Consider the following 17,531-nt stretch of genomic DNA (forward strand, 5'->3'; position numbering starts at 1 on the left):
TTTCACCTTTGCTATGGTTCTCATTTCCAAAAGATGGCCAGAGAGTTTCTTTTGAAAAGCGGGTGGTGGTCACTGAAGGCTCTCAATTACATATGAAATTTGTACATTACAGTACAAAAACAGCTGAAGGCTTTGCTTCATCATTCTGAAGCAGAATCCAGAGCATTATCTTCAAGAATGGTTTGTGTTTTCTACAGTAATTTGCAGCTCCTATTATTGGCTTAAAATTTTAACAAGGCAGCACTTAAAGTACTACAGGAGAAAAAGCCTTTGATTTTCAACCATATCTGAAATATCACAGATACAAAATTTTCTCAGTTCAGTAATTTATCCAGCACACCCGAGAATATGTCAACTCTTGCAAGGATAGTGGCATTTAACAGAGTGAAGCTTCCTTCAACTTCAGTCTCAAGGCAGTACACCTGAGACAGGACAAGACCAGGCTGCATCTGCCGGACGTCCAGTGTGAAGCTAACGGCATTATCCTCTTTCCCTCTCCACACCAAGCCCCACAAATGCATCTGAACCCAAATCTAGGATTCATCAGAAAAGCATAACACCGAGGAACATATTTCAGGTCCCTCTCTTCACTTATTCAGATCTCACACAAACACACACAAATGAATCAGAGCATTGTGGGATTTTAAAAGCAGAACACAGGTTTATTTACAGTCAAGTTCTTACGGGCAGCTGAATAAATAAAAAGTTTGCCTTACCTACTCTAATTTCCCACTGCAGAAGGTGTCTGAGCAAAAGGTTAGGTGAGAGAGATGCCTACCGCGGCAGCTGCCCCCAAACCCAGCCCCTCCAAAGAACACGCTTCCTTAGTAAAACTCCATCAGGAAAGAAGAAAATAAAGTGCAAATAAAAAGGCGGTAAAACGCTGGTGGCTTGTCTCGAGGGCCAGGCGACGTGTAAAGGTCTGGCTGGTTAAAGTTACGCCAGCTTGCTCACACTCAACCTCATCATGGTTTTTGGATGCTTAAACAGAGCCAGAACACTGCTCCATAGCACAGAGAGGGCTGCGCCCATGGTACTTACCAAGGTAGTACCTTATTCCAAAACAGGAATATTGCACATGTGCTCAAAAAGGGGGCAAATGGCCTGGAATTGCCAGCACCAAAACACTGGAGTGGGGATTTTAACCCCACTGCATCCCCCACCTCCCATGTTCTACTGACAGCCTCCAGGAGAGGACGGATGAACAGAAAAAGGGACCAAACATCTATATTCTGGTACTGAAGCCACGGTATGACTACATTCCTTATCACAGCAGCACAGCAGAAGTTGAACTTCTTTCTTCACACTCAGTAACCAAATTGACTGTGGAAATAAAAATTGAAAGTCCCCTGTTTTGTGGCACCCAAGCTGTTGAAGGGCGTTTTAACAAAATGGTGCAGAAGTCCTGAAGAACGGACAACTTCCTGAAAGGCAGATGAAACAGATACAAGGAGTTCAGCTGACAGTGCTGGAGAACCTGTGTAAGGATCAGAGCAGCTCTGAACTAAGCTGATAACTGAAAGGCAAAGCTGCCAGAACCGTAGGAGATTCTCTTTAAAAGCTGTTCCAACATTTAACAGGCTGCCTAGGATGTGTCCATATTTCAGGATTTTCACACCCCACGCCTAAACTAGGCCACAAGAACAGAACACAGGAGACAGGACAAGTCAGAATACACAGTAACTTCTTTCCAACATTTCCAACTCAGAAGTGCTGCAGATACATTTGTGTGACAGGGTATTTGGCACAGCTGTCTGGTGAGGAATCCCACTAGTATCTTCAGCTCTGCTCAGTGCATAGATACTGCATGTAAAGGCATGACTAAGTAACATTCTCCATCCAGATCAGCTAATCCCGTGCTGAGTCCGAATGCCACAGTGCGGCTACAGCCACGAGAAGTCTCTGACTCGGGCTCCTTCTCCATCGCTTTAGAGCTTCCCATTGGAAAGCAAAGCCCATGCACTCATTAAAACACCCACTCATGATGGATCTGGGCTCGGGTCTCCATTCTGTTCAGCCACGGACCAGCACCACCATACACGGAGGCACTGGACGCTCTGCCTTTCGCCCTCCGTCCAGTCAAAATTCAGACCACAGGACAGCCTTGTTTCCTTTGTCCACACTGACCACATGGGCACCCACCGGTGACCATGCGACGGCATTGATAGGAGAACTGAAACGGAAGTCAGGTATAAGTTTACAAAAAGAGCCAAATTGCACAACAGCACTTAACATGGGAATGAAATATATATTTTGGCTACAGAAGAAAAAGCACTTTCATTCTCAGGGACTCCTGTTTTTATAAGCCTAAGAGGGATATGATTTCTTTAGAATATTTAAATATATTTTATTAGAACCACACACCAATTTAAGCGTGAACAATAACAAATCCAGCCTTAGTCCAATTTATAGACTACTGACATGAATCCACAAGGAATCTGCATTAAGAAATTCATGCACACTGATGTAAGTTTGAAAGTTATAAGACTACAACTCTTTCATAGCTCAGCAAGATTCACAGCCTGCATCCCCTCACCACATTATCTGCCTCCTCTGCCCCTTACCTGTGATGCTTTGCAAGCATTCTCTCCAATTTCCCAGTGAGCACATTCCAGACGTAGAGGGCCCCATCAGCTGAACCAGCAGCCACATAATTACCATCAGGGCTATGAGATCAGAGAAGCAGTAGCAGAGAGAAGAGTTTTCTTCAAAGTTAGTAATTTATCATCACAAGTCATTACTCCACCCTCAACTTCCTAAGCAAGTAACTTAACTTTTTTTATAGAATATTTAATGACAAGTGTCAGACCAGCTGTTAACAGTAACAAGTGAAAGCACTTAAAAAAAAATCCACAACCCAAACTGTCTTGGAAACTTTCTGATGATATTTACAGATATGCTCTGTCCCTCATGTAATCAGTCTTGACCAAGAGATGACTCTGGGCAAACCACAAAGTCTGCCTCTGGTTTTCACTTGTAAAATGGGGACAATACAACCAAACATCTTGAAGAACTCTTACATTTTCTGGGGAAAAGATTTATCAGAGGATATCTTGCTTATATCTGACCTTACCTGAACACAACTCTTGTCCAGTCAGATCCACATTTAAATCCTTGGGCACTGAAAAATTAGAATCACATAATTGTAATTTAATTTATAAGGAGATGGACTTCCAGGTTCTTACAGAAGAGCAAAATAAGGATTTGTACATTTTGTGGAATAAGCTCCAGTATCCCTTTATCATAATGGGTTTCTCATACACCTTGCCTCAATCACATCTGAAGAAATTCTTGCTTCTTAGGCCTAATGCTTCTAAGCCAAGCTATCTTCTTTAGAGAGGCAAATACCAAGATCCACCAAAGCAGGTCAATGTTCTTGAGACTGCAGAGAACCCTGCTACCCATGTAGGAGAAAACAAGAAATAAAACCAACTCTTCTGTTGTTTTGTGTTCTTGTTAGAGACTGCTCTCTCCATGGAGATACTGCAAAAAACTCAAACACTGAGGACAACAGACAGTCCAAAGTTCAGAAATCCAAAATGTTCTTGTGGGCCTCTGGAAAACATACTCACCTGAATGTCTGCTTGACAGCACCGACCCGTAGATCGATGATCTTCAATAGATCATCACGGGAACAGGTCAGAAGCTCTGTTCGCTCTGAGTTCAGATCCAGAGCTGTGATTCTCCCAAACAGCTCTAACTCTTTTACTATGCTTTCAGTCCTAAAGACAGAAAAAAGGGAAATTAGAAATAAACCAGGGTCCAGGAGCCAGTCAATGCATCAAAACTTTGACTTGTCCCAGCGCACAAGAACAGAAGAACTACTGTTTCATTTTCACATTTTGATTCTTTCCCAAACAAGATCTCACTTTGTAGATGTTTACAGTCAACAAGCACGCATTGTTTTCCTCACAATCCCACCCTCTGAAAATCTAAATACTGTCTTGAAAGGCAGTACCTTTCTAATACTGGCCAATATAAAATATCCAAAGTAAAGCAGTTTGCCTCTTCAGAAAAAGCATCCTAAAAACAATTCCCCCCTGCTCTCAAAAAGACCCCAAAGAAAACTGACCCAACAAATCTACTGGCTAATAATTAAAGGCTTTTTTCACTGCCCTTCTCAAACTCAGCTCTCTCAAAATAGTTTACCTGATGTCCCAGAAACGAATTTTCTTATCAAAATGTCCACTCATTACACACTGCTCAGTACATACGATGTCATTACAGCTAGATCCTGCAAACACTGTTTTTATACCTAAAAAGAAACGATCAATGGTGACATACAGGAATTTATACTGTACAAGCTGGTGAAAACAGAGTCAGAAAACAATCACTATGGTACACGCATAGATGTAACTGGCTACACAGAGCAGTGCCCAGGAAGTACAACAGGGCAGAAAGACTCTGTCTTGGAATAATCCTGACTTAATCCTTCAGCAACCCATTTGCCCTTTTCAATCTCCTTTGCTTTATCTAGTATCTCTTTAAATACTCCCAGGACAGCTGCTTTACCTCCACTTCATATTTAGCCAGCCATAATTTGCCACAGTTAAGCAACATGAAACTGCTTATATGACCTCTGTTTGTAGTTCGGGTATCAAGGTAACTCTGAACTCCGACTTGCCTCTCAAAGCCAACAGGTTCAAGAACCATCAACAGAACAAAAGCCAAGGAAATAAGGCAATTGTTCCTCCCAAGGAACCACCTAAATTCTAGCATTACCTATTACCTTCACTGGAGTGCAGAAATTTTCAGGAAGTTTCCAAGAGGCATTTGCATCCAGTTCAAGGTTAAAAGGGCTGACCTGGCCCCAAGTTTTAGCGGAAGACCAAAATATCCACCCCACTGGCTGAAGAGCAGCAAGAGCTCTCAGAACACAGCTGCCTATTAATTGTCAGTGCTTCCTGTATAGACCATTTCTTATCGTTGTTTCAGCTAACAGGCAGAACGAATCAGGTCTGACTACTTGCACAGCAACAGAAAACACGGTTGCTGCTTTCTCCTTTTTAGGCAAGCAAGAAGATGAAGTTATCTGGCTGATATCAGACTTCCATTTAAATTCATTAGCAAACAGAAATTGGATGAAAGGCAGAAGTTAGGTTTCCTTACAAACTTTGCTGCGGAGGTCCCAAAGCTTGAGGGTCCGGTCATGACTTCCTGAAACAATGCGCGCATTGTCCAGCAAGAACTTGGCTGACAGAACTTTACCGCTGTGACCTGTCAGGGTATGCTGAGGAGAGGGGAAGTAAATAGTATAAATGAACAGTTGAAGTTCCACTAGCTCCCTTCATCATAGCTCACCAGTTCTGCTATTCAAAACTTCACAAAGGCAGTCTTAGAATCTGCAGTTTGTACCTTTAAGCATTACAGGGGGGAAAAAAACCCATCAGTTAAAGAGAGATCAACCCTCCCAACAGTGGTGAGTACTGCAGAGCTCAGCCAGTAGCTGGGAGACTAAGACCACCTTCAGCTGCAGTTTCTCTAGCTACTTATGAAACCTGCAAGCTCTCTTTCACTACATTCCCTGCACCTGCTTTTCATAGAAGGATGGTAACTGCAACAGAGCCTTGCATGGAAGCTGAAGAGAGGGGATAAGCAGGATGAAGGTGGAAAAGGTGCCTCTCAAGGGTGTGAAAGGGCATCTAGTCTCAACTCGTACATCTTTGAGCCTGGAAGCTGAGACAACTGACTATCCTAGGAGGACTTCCAACAGCAGTTTTCACAACTTGCTTTTGTTTACATCTAGCACAGGAGACACTATGAGGAAAATAAACTGCATTCACTTCAAATTGCTGAATATCTGCACGCCAATCACAAAACAGATAATGCATGACTGAAGTATATAGTCAGATCTTTCAATACTCAAAGCACAATCAAATTACACAAAGCAACCTGGGCTTGGGAAATACAAAGCCCCTCCAAACATTCAAAATGGAAAGAAATGGGAGCAAATTTTCAAAAACTGATATATACCACTGAAAATCTGAAAGAAAGAATCATCTAATAAAGACCACTTGTTCTTAAGAACAAGACACGTAAACTCCAGAAAGAATCCAAACTTTCCTTCTGCATCTTTCTTCTGCTCTTGCTGCAGTTGTTATACACTTGCATTTAAGTAGGGAGTCTGTGGTAAAGTTTACCATTACTTCAGCTTCACTGCCTCCTGCTCATGTGCAGGGAACAAGTCCACACCACACACACTCAAAACAAGGAATGCACTATTTTATCTCAGCGAACAGTGACTGCACTCACCCAAAGCTGGTAGTCACCAGGGATACTGGAAAATTACAGGAAGATATTGTGAAGCCAGCTGGATGTTTACACAGAGAACTTTTTGCACCGAGTGATTTATAGTCTGTTAAACTCTTATTCACTATAATTTACAACAAATATGATTTGCAGGCCAAAAAAGCTGCAGAAGAACTGATACATTCCTTATTTTCCCAAATTAGATCCAACATCTCCACACCGAGAATTACTCAGTGAATTAAAACGATAACTGATATGTGAAATATCAAAAGGTTCAGATCATTCTAAGTAGCATCTTTCTAAAATAAAAGTTTGGAGGAAAATATATCTAGAAACAAGAACAAACAAAACTTCTTGGAGAGCAGAAAACTTTCATTTGGTAGATTACAGCTGCTCTTTAAACAGGAGCTAAATGGGTGGAGAAGAATGCAAGTGCAAAGGAGGGGGGAACAGGAGGAATCTTTTGCAAAATACTCTGAATAAATTCAAGCACTTTAAGGCTTGCCTATCTTTTTTTACATCCAGGCCAAGGACCACTTTTCAAAAATAGTGTCCCTGACACACAAAAAAAATCATTTTGTCTGCTGCCAACTCTGCTTTAGCAGTCCTTAGAATGAGGATATAATATCTAACTAGTTCTTCAAAGCCCTAAGAAGCGCTTAACAGTTTCCCCAGAAGGGGATGCAAAAGTTCACAGTATGCAAAAAATGATGTAGCTGGAATGTCCTACGGGGATGTGCACAGACCAATACAGCATTTTAGTCTTTTCTCTTGTGGTGAAGACTCAAAGAAATAAAGATTGGGTTCACAAAAAGGACTGTTGAGTGTGTTGCAGATCAGCACCTGTAAATATGTAGATTCCAAAATTACTACGCCTCCATTGGACTTGGGAACACAGGGCAAGAACAGCCTGACCAATGCTTTGCCTTCTTCAAGGGACTCACCCGTAATCGATTGTCATCGACCGTCCAGATTCTGCTGGCAAAATCATTTGAAGCTGCTAAGAGGTAAGAACCCTGTGAAAATAGGAATAATTTAAAACAACTTCTGCTATTCATTATACAAATTATTAAACTCAAAGTATTTCCAAGAAGTCATTACAAGCCATATTAGTGCTATATTGCCAAGGGAAAAAAGAATGAAAAAACAAAAATCCAACTCACAAGTAAGGAATGCTCGTATAACAACATTCAGTAAGGTTATGGCTTTTTCTCCCAAATTGTGATGTAAATTTGTGGACTCATGACTACAGATAAGAATAACAGTAACTACACCAGAATGCACCATTCTCCTTCCCTTTCTGCCCACAGGTGCTGCAGTGAGGACTAAGTTCTAGTTCACAGTCATCTCTTCTTTCTTTTTGATTCTCCACAGAAGGCCCCCATAGCACTGCACAGACGTGCCTGCTAGACTGGAATTAGCCCAACTCCTGTAATTTCATTACAATTCAAATATTTTAAGTGAAGATTCCAAGAATGAGATCTATTCAATGACAGGTGGATAGACCACAGCTTCTGACTTAGAGCTCTTCCAAGTCATTCTTGATGGAGAATGCTCACCACAGGATTGATGCTCACTCTCCTTCCACCTAAAAAGACTTTTCTGAAGCAGAAGCCGAAGCCCAGTTCATCTCACCTCAAGCAGTTTTCACCTCAAATAATTTCAAGCAATCTGAAAAAATTCAGAACTACTTTCTCCAGCAGATTAACAGCAACACTAAGTCTCTAACAAGCTGCCAGTGCCCAGATGCAGGATGCTTTCAGCTGTGTATTAATAAAAGTCAGCATGTAGAATCACCAAACTGAAGAAATTGCTTCAGGCTTGCTCTACTTTCCATGCAGTAAAACATTGTTATGGAAGAGGTCTCAGCAGAAAAGTCAGATCACATGTCCAGATACAACAGACCAAGACCCCAAACTCCTTCAGGCAGGACTGTTGGATGTGGACTACAGTCATGTCTCCAATACTTCAGGTTAACATGAACTGAACACATCGCAAGCTGTCAGCAAGCACTCTGCCAATCATACCATTGCTGTGCCATGACTGGTGAGAGACTGCTGGGAGCCAGGGTCATGGAAGTGCAAGTCTCGGGATAATCAGACCTTTTACTCTTCATCACAGACCTCAGCAAAACACTTACAGGTATAAATCTCAGAGAAATATAAAAGTCTCAGCCTATTTGCTTCCGTTGTGCTCTTATGCCAGGTTTAGTGGGAAGCTGAAGACTAATTTCTTACTTTAGACAAACCTAAGCTATTCCATCACAATTTTACCAAAACAGCCAATGCATAGGTTGCATTTGATCTTCTGAATTTTGATGTAAAGATACTGAATTGTATGCAGACTGCAGCATACCAAATAAAGATCTTTCTGCAGAAATTCAAACTTATTTGCAGTTACTCTCATAAGAATTGAGTTGAAATATCTAAGTAATTTTTCAAAGTGTCAGAGCGGAAACATAATAACACATGCACAACATAGTTCATTTCTTTCACTCCAATTACAAACAGTGGATATTGTACAGATACTCACAGCACTGTCAAATTCTATGCTTGTAATCCCAGCATTACTACCAGAGAGGGAACCTTTGGGCTCACACCTATCTGCAGAGAAAAAGACAAACAAAACTTAAGTAATGGACTAGAACAGAGGCTGACACAAAGCGAACTGTAATCTGAATTCATTTAATACCCCGAAGCAAAAAGGTTTACCTCCCAAGACTTCCCAAAGCTTAACCCTCCGGTCCATGCCTCCTGTTGCTAGTAACCGGGAGCCAGGGCTGAACTGCACTGCGTTCACCTCCCCATCATGTGCATCCTGAGGAGTAGGAGGAACAGAACAGCCGCCCAAAATGGAATTAGCATAGACCCAAAAAACACAGATCAGAAAGCTACAGAATTAAACCACAGCTGTAGATCTTTCAGCAGTACATAGGAAACAAAGCCACAAACTCTGCTATTGTTGATGCGCTATAAAAAGAGCAAGACAACTGACTCTTATCTCAAGAAAAAACAGAAAGCACAGAAAACATTAGCAAGACTCAGTCGTGCTAACAGACTGCCAAAGACCTTAAAATGATTCTTAAGTTTAGGTTTTGCAAGTTAAGGTGTTTAGTTTTTAAGTTAGACTAAAAAAAAAATTTAAGGGAAGAAGAGGACAGAAAAAAAGTAATAGGTGATAGGCAGTAGAGGGAAAACAACTCTTCATTTCCTCATCTAGAGCCAACCACGAAACGAGATCTGACCAGTTCATGCAACCACAGAACACCAAGGTCAGGCTTAAGTTAAGGAAGCCTGCTTCAGAATAGTATTTAAAAAAAAAAAAGAATCAAGCACATTCGTTTATTTTACTGGCGATAATGCAGCTTTACTCAATGATTAAGTAATAAAAGAACAACCGTGACCTAGAATGGCAGATCTGATAGGCAACTCAGGCTTAAACTATGATTCCTACCTGCAGGAGCAGTGATACCCTTAGTCTCTCACAGCTTAATGTTTTGAAGCTTGACCATTTATTAGTTAGTGTTTAAAACTCACGAAAATGTCAATATCAAGATTCCTTCTTTTTCTTCTTCCTGTTCACAGCTTTATATTTCTTACACATTTCTTTCCATTCATCACATTAACTCCTTTGCTACATTCCTTGTTAAGCATTTTCAGCAAGTGGGGTTTTTTTTAGGTTTTTTTTTGTTGATTTGTTTTTTTGAGATCAGGTTTTTTGGATACTTGTATTTTTCCGGAGTTTTTATAGAGTGATCTGGTTTCCCAGATCAACTATAGGGGTCAACATTTCAAACCCAATCTTCCTGCAAGTGCAGAAAAGCCATTCTGAACAAAAGTGGTCCAAACTCCTGCCTAGAAGCTGCTGCATCCTGGCTGAAGTCACAACCTTCTCCTCCTCCCCACGCCTGTTTTACTCTTGCCTCCCTGAAGGGGAGCCCACACTGCCTGCTGGGATCCTCGCTTCCCCGCATCTGCCGAAACCTCTGCTCCGCTGTCCACCTGGGCTAGATGCAACAACTAAATGATGATCTCCAGCAGGAACGCAGAGATTACCATGAAATGGGCAGAGAATCCTCCTCCAAGTATTGCAGCAGTAGTCAAACATCACCTTCATCCTGCTACAGTCTGACAAACTTATTAACCGCCCATGCTCCTGCTCCAAATGGGGAACTGGACCAGGGCAATACCCCCGAAACCATGGGTCAAGACTGTCTGCTGTGATTTCAAGCGATCTTACAGGCGATCAGTAGAACAGTCAAGACAACACAACATCTCATATGCTTCCGGAAACCCCTACATACATGGCTTTGCATTACCTTGCATAACAAGTTTACCCCAAATTTCTATCTATTGACCAGCCATGCTTGCTGAATACAGTTGGAGACAGACAGGGGTGTGTCATGATACTGCAACCACAAACACCTCCTGTGAAGCTCCTTATTTGAGCCAGCTTCAGGCTGTTGCAGAGGCTATGGCCCTGTTTTCACTTAGTGTAACACTGCTACTTCCCCACCCCAAGACTTCAAGACTTCCAGTAAAGAAGATAACAGAGCAGTCTGGGCTGCCTCTAGGCTGCAGCGAGCCACTGTATGGGATAGCTACAAAGCAAGCAGCATTTTATAGCCGTGCTAGCACTGGAGAAAGTTCTTCATGCTTTGCTTAAGAGTTAGAGGAATATTCAAACAAGCAGTTGCTTCACAAGACAAGTTTACCACAGTAACTTCCATTTCAAAAGGCAATGCCCTTCACAGAAATTTAAGTTTGGCCTTGTGAAGCCAAAATAACACATAAATGAGGTCTCAGCTTGAAAACTTTAGATCACACACAACAAATAAAGACACTCCAGTACCGCAAGCTCCTCTTAAGCAGTTCTGTTGGATGACATTCAGTGCCACAACTCCCTTCACTATGGAGAACTGGAACTGAATTAATCCCAAGCTGTCAGCAGTCCCTTCCTCCATCATAGCTCTACTACCGCATGACAGAACTGGGACTACTGGGAGCCAAGAGGGTAATGGAGTGTAATTCCCCTGTGCCCTCAGACCTTTTACTAGTCATCATCGACCTCAGTAAGATACACCTCAACTACAAACATAATGTACAACCACATTTGGGAGAGCACTGGCTTTGAGAAACATTCAGGCTAAGGAATTAATTGGCTGAACTATGCTACCAAATCACAAATTCCTTCCTGTTTGTCAGTTTTCAGCAGATCAATTAGCAATTCTCTCTAAGATAAAGATAGCATTTGCTTCCTCCACAGGCAGTAAAAGGCAGCAGAAATGAGAATTCCTTCCATACTTACAAAGACACATATGGCAGTAGTGGGCACCCTCACTTCTTTACTGGAACCTGGATGTGGCTCTGCATTTTCCTGGGGAGCAGGGAACGAGGATAAAGAACGTCTCCTGAGTTGAGACAGAAAATAAAAGTATTTTAAAAACGGAAGTGAACACTGCTTCTCTCAAGTAACAGGTACAGATCTGGACGAATTCAGTTACACTATACAGTGACAAAAATGGGAGTTTTTACATTCTTTTCTCTCTCCTTTCAAGAAGTACCTTTATCATATTGCCCTGCATTCACTTGCAGCTTTAAGTATTTCACAGTATAGCAGCTTAAGTTAACACAACTGATTATTGACCTCATTTTTGAGCAGTCATCCTTAATATAGGGAAAAGAAACACAGGAGTGATTGCAGCTGAGTTTTGGAGAGGCTGCAACTCCATCATTGTGTCTAGGGAGACTGAACATTGTTGCAGCACTACACTCCAGGCAGCAAAATGCTCCGTTCGAAAGCTTGGACTGCACCATTTAAGCAAAGACCATCCAACTAATGCAGAGCTTGACTTGGAAGGACTGGCTCCACTCTGGATATTAAACACATACCCCCCACAGACTTATTTTAAATAATCCTACGAAGGGAGCAAAGCATGTGGAAAATGAGAACAAAACTCATGTTTTCTCATTGCATCTCTAACTGCAGAAAGTTTCTAGCCAGTGTTACCATCATCCAAAATCTAACCAGGATAATGCAGTTGGGATGCATGTTACTTCAACGGAACACATTCACATGCTGGACTAAGAGCGGATAACGTTTTCACCTGGCAGCATCAGAAGATTGATGTCCCAAAAGGGGAGACTCAGACAGACTGGAGGGAAAGGTCAGAGGTCAGCACACGGCAAGATGGAAGAAACAGGAAGTTGAGGAGAACAAAAAAAGAAAAAAAAGAAGAGCAAAAGCTAGAAGAAAGGCTGAAATTATTTGTTCGTATTCCCTGCACCACCAAGATTCTGGTGTACATTGAAACCAATATACAAAACAAAGAGGTGAAAGTGTTCTAACCTACCCAAAGATATTAGTGATAGAGTCCAGAAGGCCTCCAGCTGGCTGGGAGAGTCGCTTACTGAGGGAGGGGAGGACAGGTTTAAACCTTGTGAATAGCTTCTCCAAACAAAGATCAACACAAACAGTTCATAGCAGCAAGCCTCTGGGAAGACTCCCTCCTCGGCAGACCCAGTCCCAAGAGAGAAAACACCAAAGAAATGCATCCATACAAAAGTCATCAGTAACTCCAACTCAGAACATAATTTGAAAGTGAAATTTCTTCAGTTTTCCCTGAACCTTCAGCCTGAAGTTTTAGACATAACAGTTTGCCAGGTCTGAAGTTTCAAACAAATGAATGCCTGCTCTCGTATGATTACCTCTTACCTTTCCACTCACTGCTATTTTACAGAAAAAAAATGCATTTAAAGCTAAGTGAAGATATTCTCAGTTAAATCCCCAAATGCAAGTACTCAAAGTCATGTTGCTAGCTTTTAGAGTCACAGTTACAACAAACACACACTGCAATATCCATTTTGTTGTCTTTGAAAGGTTTTCAGGCAGTAGCTTGACTTAGTTTAAACAAAATAAAGATTAAAAATAGATCAAATCTAGAGCATGGTAACAGAGAACACAGCAAGTAATGCAAGTCTTGTAACACTATGGTGGCAGTACTGAACTGTGTTCCAGCTAAAGGCGAATAAAAATTGTAAAATAATATCCCAATGTTGCTCCTTCACTTGTTCCAACACTCTTATTCCCCTTGCTCTTCCTCAATGCTACAGTACAAAACCATCCAAGTCTACAAACCTGGGTGTTCGGCTGACAGCTCGCACTGGAGATGTTTCCTCCGCTGTGTCAGAGGTTTCATCTGTAAGCACTTCAATATCATCATCCCTGCTGAAATGAGAAAAAACGCCTCTTTTCAACCAGCCAAACAGAACTTCCTTCAGAGGGTACCCACCGAGGGATTCGCGCTGCACTGAAGCTACCCTTCCAGGATTTGTCAGTGTTCACCTCCAACCCCTATCTAGGTTTGTTAACTCTACTGATGTGCAGGTGGATCACAGATAACACCACATGCCTTGAGCTAACTGTCACTGCCAGAGACATGGCATTTAATAGACTGTCTGTAAAGAAGTGTGTACAACACCTAAGTCCAAATCTTTTCTTTCATGACTGACCAGAACTCTAGGGATCCAACACTTACAACATAAATTAGTCCAGCTAAAATACTCAGCATATGCTGAAAGGTTTTTTACCATTAGTTATCATGGGCTCTGACAGTCTAGCATTTTTTCTTTCAAGTAGTGCTGATTTTGCAAGATAAACTATCTGAAAACACACTTTGTCAACAGGATGCCATTTTGATTAATCAGGAAGTTTTAATTCAGCATTAATAGTTAGAATAATCCAATTCCTGCCATGAAATACATCAGATAGGACTAAACTAGCTGCAACAGAGTGTTTTTAATCTCTCATTTCAGAATACACCTGCACTTAAACTACTACCATTTTGGAGGACATGAAAAGCATGAAGGGGTTCAGAAAATCTACACTACGACCTAAAGTATCAGGCTGGTATCTCTATAATACACCTGCAAGTTTCACTGTTGAGATTATTATTTTCTTTTTAAATACAAAGTTTAAGCTTTTAAAATTCCGTGAAGCAAAAGAACTTTCCAGGTTAACTTAATGTATTTTTGAAGAGACTAAACCCTGGGACACACTTCTAAAAATGCTGCAGTTTTGCCTTTCAGTGAGCAGTTTACCTAAACAATACAAATTCTAAAATAATAAAATCAAGGGATAAAAAACCATCTGTGAAGCAGAGTGAGTAATTTACAGAAGCTTTTTTTTTTTTTTTAAACAGATGACTTCTAAACTTCTGTGTCTCAAATCAAGTGATTTATGAAACTCAGGTCTTTGCCACCACCACCACAGAAAATAAAAACATTCAAGCTGCTGAGCCACAGGTACTTCTGAGACCAGCTCTAAAACAGGAAGGTCTCGCTTTGGGTAACGCAGAGGAAAAATTTTAGCAGAAGGAGAAGCGGCCATAGATACATTACATGTGGGTTTCCTCATTCAACGTGGTATTATTTATTGAAGAATTTAACGTTTAGACTATTCCATGTGCATTTACATCAAATACCATGGACAAGAGAGGAAAATGTGGAGAAAAATCGCTATTCTTAGGAGCTGGAAAGATTGTCCATTGGTCTGGGACACAGACATCAGTAGTAAACTTGCCATGGAAAGTCACACTTAAATAAGCTAATGGAACGGAAATATTTAAACATTTCTTAAAAAGCTGCAAACCAAACGGGACTAACTAGTTGTACTGCTAATGGACACTCAATTTTCCCTCCAAGCGTGACATTGTTCTTATGTGTGAGGACACACAGTACAGAGATTATATGATCCTAATATAGAGACATCAGATAGCAAGAAAATGTCTGCACATTGCTCTGCCGCTGTATTTTGAAGTCTATTTCAGTTTTCCAGTAACAGTAGATCAGCTTAGTTATTCTGCGTTTGTCTAACACAAGTTCTCATAACGTTGTCAACCTTTTAGAAAGTATATATACACCATCAACTATTCATTTCAGTCAGCTGATTAGAGAGAAGACCAGCCAGGAATAAATACACAGGTCAATACTCATGCAGCTGATGAAAAGGACAACAGAGTAGAAATGCTTCTCTCTGGCTTGTCAAGAAAAGCAACTCCACATCCATCTTGTTTTCTCTACAGTGTAAAATCATTTTAGTATGGAAGTAATCAACACATTTTCAGCCCTTTCAAGAGAATCAGTATCTGTTGCTACAGAAAATCCTAAAACACAGCTATGTGTAGCCTAACATTTAAAAATATCAGCATCTCCAGAGTATATTAGGTCGTGATGAAAGAGTTATTTGGAAGGCCAAAGGCACTGCATAACAAATGTTTTTCTGCTGAGATACGAATGTAAATTCACCGTAAGAACCATTCTTAGGACTTTCAGTCCAAGTATCTATTTTTAGACGTAACATAGCTCCCTCTCCTAAAAGTTCAAGTAAGGAGCATTACTGCACATTTTTGACCAAAGTTTTACACCGAAGTTTAAACACTCCTCTACATCACCAAATCTAGAAATAATTAAGATGTCATTTATCATGCATCTCCATAAAACTGAAGCACAAAGTGATGACGGAGAAGGACTCTGTAAATCAGGACTGCTTACGGTTCAACAGGCAGTGGCTCTTTGGCAGCTTCTGCTAGCTCCTTCTGCAGCCTGGCTTGTCGTCTCCTAAGAAAAGGAAATGAGGTTATTTTCTGAAATCTTCCTTAATCCTATTCTAAAAATTACCCTGCATAGTTCTGATGGGCTTCATATTTCAAAAATTGAACCACTGCCTTAAATTTATCCTGAATTTTATCCTGGTCTTCCAGATACTCAGTGCAGAAGAGGCATTTTATTACGGTGAATAGCTAAGGACAAAACTAGTAGTCCAGTGACACAGTAAGGCAAAGCACAACCATAGCATGCCTGTAGCTCATCAGCTCTTTATGACTCATACGAAAACATATTTGTTCAGAGCAAATACGTGCACAAACTTGCAAAAATAATAGTTACATTAGTGAAGCTAATACAAAAATGTCATGTACTGTGAGACTTGTCTTATGGTTCTTATTTTCGCAGTACTGTTAGCTGGCAAGTAAGTTGAGGGAAGTCAGAAGAATAAGACAATTTATTTGCTCTTATACATAACTCATTCTCAAGACAGAGCCTCAATTCTGCAAAACACAAAAAGCACCCTGAAATTGGTTAAAGAAAAAAAATAGGTAGAAATAGAACTAGGAGAAACAAGATATAACATGGACAAGAGAAGTCCAAACTTAACACCAGCAGAAAGTTTGTCTGATCTATGATCTTTAGACCACAGTTCACTGTGGCTCAAGAAACAAAAGGGACATTTTATTCATTTGAAAGACAAGAAGGCTTGCACAAAGCATTTGTCTGGGCTGGCCAGAGGAAGGAACACAAAGATCTGAGGTCTATTTTTTGTTGTGTAAGAATCAACACAATCACTGAGATCACAGCTGATTCTGGTTTTTATCATACGCGTTCGTAAGTATGCGAAGAAAGAAATGTCAGCAAGTACCTTATCAAATAGATGACATCACTCTCACCTTGAATCCTTTTCATTTTCTGCATTCAAACGATTGGCTTCCTGTGCTTTCTCCGCCATCCAACGTGAGACCAGCTCCTGGTTATCTTCAGTAGTTTTCCTCAGTTTTTCTTCCAGAGCATTGAAGGTGATCTGGAGAGCATCATATTCATCTTTCAGTGTCTGATTAGCTCGCTCAAGATCTTGCAGCTTGTTACGCAACTCCTGGCACTCTGTTTCCAGCTCAGAGATCTTTTGCAAATACTCTGCAATCCTGGAAGAACACCGCAATTAAAAAAGGCAAAAACCAAGCAAACTAAAAACCACGACAAGGCCTTCTTTTGGGACGTGCACCATCTTTGTCGTGCTATTTGTACAACGTCTAACAAAGGGGTTTTAGCTCACAAGTAGGACTCCTAGAGAGTATCATAATACAAATAAATAACCCAACCAAAATTCTAGGTCTCATATCACCCACACAGGAGAAACTGTTCCTACTCACTTAGCTTCATTCATCTGCATCTCTTTGTCTTTCTGCTGCATTTGATTATTCAGATCAATTACAGACTGGGCCAACTATGGAGGGAAGAGAATTACATTAAAAAATGCAGAGATGTCAGCTGGACAACAAACACTGAGTGGCTCCCAGTCAGAGCATAGATTGGTCTAATACTACAAGCAACAAGCAAGAGCATCTACACAGAAGAACACACTTTTTGGCCCAACTCCAAAGCACTTTCAACCTTCGCTTGTGCTCATTTGTCTTGTCTGCTCATATCTAGCAACAGTCTTGTAAAGTAAAA

The 17,531-nt window shown here is 40.9% G+C and overlaps 1 protein-coding gene and 2 non-coding genes across 3 annotated transcripts in view; all 3 read right to left on the bottom strand.

The window, feature by feature from the left end:
• Positions 1-641: 641 nt before the first annotated feature.
• ATG16L1 (autophagy related 16 like 1) overlaps positions 642-17,531 on the bottom strand; it is a 20,434-nt gene continuing 3,544 nt past the window's right edge. The window contains exons 4-19 of the mRNA XM_085315290.1: positions 17,231-17,304; positions 16,751-17,002; positions 15,801-15,866; positions 13,387-13,476; positions 12,602-12,658; positions 12,356-12,403; positions 11,557-11,659; positions 8,961-9,066; positions 8,782-8,852; positions 7,194-7,265; positions 5,110-5,230; positions 4,150-4,255; positions 3,573-3,722; positions 3,074-3,121; positions 2,565-2,666; positions 642-2,173 (exon numbers count right to left, since the gene is read on the bottom strand). Coding sequence (XP_085171416.1) covers positions 2,080-2,173; positions 2,565-2,666; positions 3,074-3,121; positions 3,573-3,722; positions 4,150-4,255; positions 5,110-5,230; positions 7,194-7,265; positions 8,782-8,852; positions 8,961-9,066; positions 11,557-11,659; positions 12,356-12,403; positions 12,602-12,658; positions 13,387-13,476; positions 15,801-15,866; positions 16,751-17,002; positions 17,231-17,304 — 1,560 coding nt within the window. The 3' untranslated portion in view covers positions 642-2,079. The remainder of the gene's footprint in view (positions 2,174-2,564; positions 2,667-3,073; positions 3,122-3,572; positions 3,723-4,149; positions 4,256-5,109; positions 5,231-7,193; positions 7,266-8,781; positions 8,853-8,960; positions 9,067-11,556; positions 11,660-12,355; positions 12,404-12,601; positions 12,659-13,386; positions 13,477-15,800; positions 15,867-16,750; positions 17,003-17,230; positions 17,305-17,531) is intronic.
• On the bottom strand, positions 8,111-8,373 carry LOC146589991 (small Cajal body-specific RNA 6). The gene has a single exon (XR_014897081.1).
• Positions 11,047-11,317, bottom strand: LOC146589992 (small Cajal body-specific RNA 6). Its single transcript, XR_014897080.1, has one exon.

Source organism: Rhea americana, unplaced genomic scaffold (genome assembly GCF_003343005.1).
Source record: "Rhea americana isolate MKP2758 unplaced genomic scaffold, rheAme1 scaffold_426, whole genome shotgun sequence".
Lineage (NCBI taxonomy): Eukaryota > Metazoa > Chordata > Aves > Rheiformes > Rheidae > Rhea > Rhea americana.